This window comes from Nicotiana tabacum, chromosome 22, assembly GCF_000715075.1.
Source record: "Nicotiana tabacum cultivar K326 chromosome 22, ASM71507v2, whole genome shotgun sequence".
In the NCBI taxonomy this organism is placed as follows: domain Eukaryota; kingdom Viridiplantae; phylum Streptophyta; class Magnoliopsida; order Solanales; family Solanaceae; genus Nicotiana; species Nicotiana tabacum.
The window spans coordinates 29,387,281-29,393,346 of NC_134101.1; the positions used below are offsets into that span (position 1 = coordinate 29,387,281).

Here is a 6,066-nt window from a genome sequence, read left to right on the forward strand (position 1 = left end):
GGTATAAATGTGTTCTTGTGCGAAAAAAAGGTCAAGTCGATAGACATAAAGACGACTAGTGTCACAAGAAGATTAATAAATATCCTGGCATTGATTATATAGAGACATGCTCTCATGTGGTGGATGTTGCCATTTCAGGTTTTAATCTGGCAATACAAGAAAAATGTGATATGCGTATAATGGAAATCATTGAAGGATTTAAATTGTTCTGAAGCATATTAAGGTTTCCAAGAAATTTATTAAATAAAGCTTTAAAAATTCTTATACGGATTGAAACAATTAGGACACATGTGGTATAATCGCCTGAGTGAGTACCTGTTGAAAGAAGGGTACAAGAATGATTTAATTTGTCCTTGTGTCTTTATAAAAAGATCTGGATCTAAATTTGTTATAATCACCGTGTATGTTGATGATTTAAATATCATTGGAACCGCTAAGGAACTTTCTAAAGCAGTAGAGTTTCCGCAAGTAGTAGACTATTTAAAGAAAGAATTTGAAATGAAAGATCTTGGAAAGACAAAATTTTATCTTGGTCTACAAATTGAGTATATGAAAGATAATTTTTTTGTCCATCAATCAACGTACACTAAAATGATTTTAAAGCGATTTTATATGGATAAAGCACATCCATTCCGACCTCATGAAAATAATGAAGAGCTTCTTAGTGCCGACGTACCATATCTTAGTGCAATTGGTGCACTAATGTATCTTTCTAACATTACAAGGTATGACATAACTTTTTCAGTTAATGTCTTAACAAGATATAGCTCTGCTCCTACAAGGAGACATTGGAATGGAATCAAACATATATTGCTGTATCTAAAAGGGACTACGGGTATAAGATTATTTTATGACAATGATTCCAGTCATGATCTTGTTGGTTATGCCGATGCTGGGTATTTATATGACCCACAAAAGGTTCGATCTCAAATAGGCTATGTGTTTACATATGGAGGCACTGCCATATCTTGGCGATCGACTAAGCAATCAATTGTGGCTACTTCATCTAATCATGCTGAGATAATTGCTATTCATGAAGGAAGTCGAGAATATGTATGGTTGAAGTCTATAATACACCTTATTCGAGACAAATATGGTTTGAAGTGTGACAAACTACCCACAATTTTGTATGAAGACAATGCAGCATGCATAGCCCAGTTGAATGGAGGATTCATAAAAGGAGATAGGACAAAGCATATTTCACCAAAGTTATTTTTCACACATGATCTTCAAAAGAATGGTGATATCAATGTGCAACAGATCCGTTCAAGTGATAATATGGTTGATTTGTTCACCAAATCTCTACCGACGTCAACCTTCAAGAAACTAGTATACAAGATTGGGATGCGAAAGCTCAAGGATGTGAATTGATGCTCTTATAAGGGGGAACCACTAGGTTTTCCCTGCAAGGCTTTTAACGAGGGAACCAAAAGGTGTATTTCTAAACATGTGTACTCTTTTTCCTTCACTAGGATTTTTTTTCCCATATGGTTTTTTCCTAATAAGGTTTTAACGAGGCACATTATCTATGGACATCTAAGGGGGAGTGTTATAAGAAAAATCAAATTATGATGGATGTCTACTCTTCCTCCATGATCTTCTCAAATGCTTAATGACATATTCAATGACATATTTCTATACTTAATGACATATTCAATGACGTATTTTTCTTCACTTTTCATGCCTATATAAAGGCCTTGTAATAGATAGAAAAATACACACAATTGAAGAAGAAAATCTCTTCCTTCTCTCTATCTTCATTTCTTGTTCATATTTTACTAAATTACTTTTATTTCATAACATGTCTTGTTCATGTTTTACTAAGTTGCTTTTATTTTATAACACTTGTTACTTTATCAGCCAAATTTCTTAGCTTTCCTACTTTCAACCTGAAAAATAAAACTTGCAAAATACAATTTAGCTTCTTATTTCTTTTTCTATTGCTCAATTTTCTACTTAAGAAATAGTCATCAAATTGGAAACAAATTCTTCAATGTTTTTATCTGAACTCCCTCCTTCATCCACAGCATTTCTAGAAAATTCCTTCCATTTCTTTGCATTTTTCCTAATCACTTTTCCTTTCTCTTCTTCCATCACTAATTTTATACTTTCTTCAATAATTTCTCTTCTAACTATCCCTTTGTCATCTTGTTTGGCTCTAACTCCCATCTCCCAAACATCCTGCACAAGCTTTGCATTTGTTGGTTGATCTGACCATTGTGGCATTGTCACCATTGGCACTCCCAAACTAATTGCTTCCAAAGTGGAATTCCACCCACAATGTGTGAGAAAACACCCTATTGATTTATGTTCCAACACTTGTAATTGTGGACACCATGATACCACTAAACCTTTATTCTCACTTGCTAATTTTAATTCCTCTATAAAGTTCTTGGGAAGATTGGATTCTTCAGTGGATCTAACTACCCACAAGAAATTCTTGTTGCTATTCTTCAAACCCCATGCCAATTCTTCCATTTGCTCAGCTTCTAATTTGGCCATACTTCCAAATGATACATACACTACTGAGCTAATTGTTTGATGATTTAACCAATTTAGGCACTCTTTTGCCATTGGCTTGAAGAGACTGAGGCCATATTCTTTGTCATTTGGTAGCCTCTTGTCTAGGTACATGGATGGTATTGTTGGTCCAATTGTCTTGATTGGATAAAACTTGGCCATCCAATCAATTACCTACATGTCAAACAATTAGAAACATGATAATCTGAATACATTGACAATATAAATAATCGTTTTATAATACTTATTAGTTACCATTTCTTTACGTTACTAGTTAATTACGTGGTATTTATATTTTGGATGAAACTAGTATTATTTACTTCAAAATGTTAATCTATTTACTCTATATTGTATCTTCTTAAAGGTTTTACATGTGCTTTAATAAAGATATTTAATAGCCTTAATCATAAGAGTATTTGTTGAAACTACCATTTACCTCTTTGTAAACATTTCACTTAATTAATACTCTACTAGAACAATATGGTAAGCTTGAAAACAAGGTAAAAAAATGATTTTTTTGAGTTTTTTAAAACGTTATATATTTTGAAATAAATCCAATTTATTGATACAATTACTCCTACTAATTTTGGAATCTGGATGAGAACTTTGAATTACATATATGGATTTAATAGACAAAGAAATAGAAAAAAAGTAGAAGAATATTTCTGTTACCTCTTTCTCCAACTCATAGAAGCTGTTTATTAGGACCCAATCCACTTTCTCAAGATTTGAGAATTGATTCACCAACATTTCAACTAATTTATCTGATTGAGGACTAGACTCAAAACTAGGTACATCTGAACTCTCAATTGTACTTGATAATCCAGGAATTAATATTTCTCCATCAACTTGAGTAGGAGGAAGTTTTAGTACCCCTTTATGTACATGGTAGTAAATGTTATCTACTACACAATTTTGTGTGAAAAAAGCAGCACTAACTAATCCAAAATCCTTTGCCACTTCAACAGCCCAAGGAAGGAATGGATCATAAACTATGCAATTCACAGGGCACTCACTATTTTCTAATTTCTTAATAAGCTGAGTCAGAGTATCGGAGCCAACTTCTTTGAATCGTGTTATGTAGGCCAAGAAAGATTTTGCTTGGTCGATGCCACCATCGTCGTAGCCATCGGATATGGCTTCGATTGACACTGAAATTGGCAATTCTTGCATGGTTTTCAACAAGGATTTTGTAGCTGCTATTGTGATTTTAACACCTTTGGATTGTAAACGTTTGGAAAATTGGAGCATTGGGTTGATATGACCTTGCAATGGATATGGTAAAAGTAAGCAATGAGCTTTGTGAGTAGTACTCATTTTTTGTTTTTTTGTTTTTTTTTGCAACTTCTCAATTGATGGAATGGCAAATTAAGATTTGAGAGGATGGGAAATTCTTATGGTGAAAATGTGGTTCTTATAGTTTGTTGATAGAGTTAGAAATGTCCAAATTGGACCTACATTCGTAAGAAAGTGTCTTGGCTTTTTCTTATTATTGATACCAACTTCTTTTTGCCAACATGTGCAATGACATAAGAAAATTATGGGGTCCAATGCAATGACTATGTAGGGGTCGTATTCTATTCATGCATCTACCCTTTCACGTGAACACACAATAGTCTTTGTTCGGATATTATATTTTTACTAAAATTTTTATTAAATATATAAATAATCAAGTATGAACCTAATTATTATTTTATATTAATTTATGGTTTTTGTAAGAACTCAAAAAATTTGGATTCGCCAATGCAAAAACGTACTGACATATTTATGGTTTTATTATTGCTGATACCAGTGATCGGTTTCCTTTTCTTTTTATATAGGTTGGGTAGGGGTTGCCAATGATGTTACTCGTTGAAATGAAGAATCGAAAGTTATCTTTTAGAACTCATTTATGAGAGTCACTCAACTTAATAAAGTCATTCATCTATTTGGTTCCAATAAAGTCACTTAAGTCTATATTTGTCTTACAATACAAAGTAACAATTACTAGAGCCACTTTAAAAGTGAAAGAAAAAGAGTCAAATAGTCCCTTAAGTTTGGACTTTGAATTAAAACCATCCTTATTTTTTAACATGGAACACTAATAGTCCTCCAACTATTTTTCACCTTTTTTTCTTCATATATTTTTGTTCTATAGGTAAGTCCATTAATATTAAAAAGTAAAAAGAGATAAAAGGGGTTAATTTAGAGTAATTTTTATTTTTATTTTTGTGCAATAAAAAAAAGAAAAATAATTTTTGGATAATGAACACAAAGTTGAATGACTTTTACGTAACAAAAAAAATTATTTTTAGTTAATGAACACAAAGTTGAATCACCCACAAAATTTACTCATGAAAAAATTGAGCACATTATTTTATTATTGAATTCCTAAGTTTCCAAATAAATAGAGTACATAGAGGCTGATTTCATACTTTTTTAGCACTGATGAAATGATTTTTTTATTTTATTTCTAACTTTACCAGTCAGTTCTTGGTGGGCACCGTTATCCTTTAATACCACCGTTAGAACTTAGAGCTGAACTAAAATTGCACTACATAGTTGAAAGGTTATTAGTGTTTCATGTTAAAGAATAAGGGCCATTTTAATCTAAAGTACAAACTTATGGGACTACTTTGGCCCTTTTTCTCTCATTTTAAAGTGACCTCCAGCCGTTTTATTTTGTAAGATACATGTATAAATTTGAATGACTTTGTAAAACAAAATAAAATAAAATAAATGACTTTACCAGATACTTTTCTTAAGCTAAATCATTTGAGTTATTGACTCTTGTCTATAGTTAGACAAGTCCAATGTGTTCTACATCTTAGTTATTTCTCTTGTGAGTAACGTGAGCGTAAAGCGAAGCGTTTTACATATGTATCGACGAGGCGTAAGCATTGAGGCACGAGACGTAAGCTCCATGTGTTGTTTTATAAATGAATTAAATAAATATATGAATAAAATAATACATTAAAATTGTAAAAAAAATAAAAAAGTAATAAAATTAGTAGGAAAATGTATATATCTATTACTAACATGCTAATATATGCACGAACCATTAAAAAAAATAAAAAAATGAAAAAGTGAATGACGTAAAGATACATTGCACTATTAACATGACTATGTGGAACATAGTTAGAGTTGTAAAAATGATACTCTATCCAATAACTCAAAGATAAAAAGAACAATAATATAAAGTTATTGTTTAAAACCTAAAACTAGATAACAAATTAATACTCACTATGATACAATTAGCCAAAATAGAATGTTCAAAACATTATATACCAAAAGCAATTCTAAAACTAAAAACTAGAAAAAGATAAATTAAAGAATACTAAAAAATCTCGAAGAAAATAATGCATAAAGAAGAAAAACCCAAGCATGGAAGCATAGTAGGAATTGGATGACAAAACTCTTTGTTTAGTAGTTTAAACTTTACATACAATACTCCGTAAATAACAAAGAGAAGAGATTATGAAATTAGGACAAACAATTAGATTTTTCTTTTGACTTTTTGAGAATTTTACTTTGACAATTTACTACTATGAATTAACTTTTGAAGAT

The 6,066-nt window shown here is 31.2% G+C and overlaps 1 protein-coding gene across 1 annotated transcript; it reads right to left on the reverse strand.

The window, feature by feature from the left end:
- Positions 1-1,646: 1,646 nt before the first annotated feature.
- Positions 1,647-3,914, reverse strand: LOC107769742 (UDP-glycosyltransferase 74G1-like). Its single transcript, XM_016588981.2, has 2 exons — positions 3,193-3,914; positions 1,647-2,694 (listed from the first exon to the last, which is right to left on the reverse strand). The coding sequence occupies exons 1-2, from the start codon at positions 3,835-3,837 to the stop codon at positions 1,957-1,959; spliced, it is 1,383 nt and encodes a 460-aa protein (XP_016444467.2). The 5' UTR covers positions 3,838-3,914; the 3' UTR covers positions 1,647-1,956.
- Between the last annotated feature and the right edge of the window lie 2,152 nt (positions 3,915-6,066).

Excerpts from the sequence above, each read along its gene's own strand:
- LOC107769742 (XM_016588981.2), bottom strand. The coding sequence starts at position 3,837 with ATGAGTACTACTCACAAAGCTCATTGCTTACTTTTACCATATCCATTG. Across the intron at positions 2,695-3,192 it reads TCTATGAGTTGGAGAAAGAG|GTAATTGATTGGATGGCCAA; the intron begins GTAACAGAAATA and ends TTTGACATGTAG.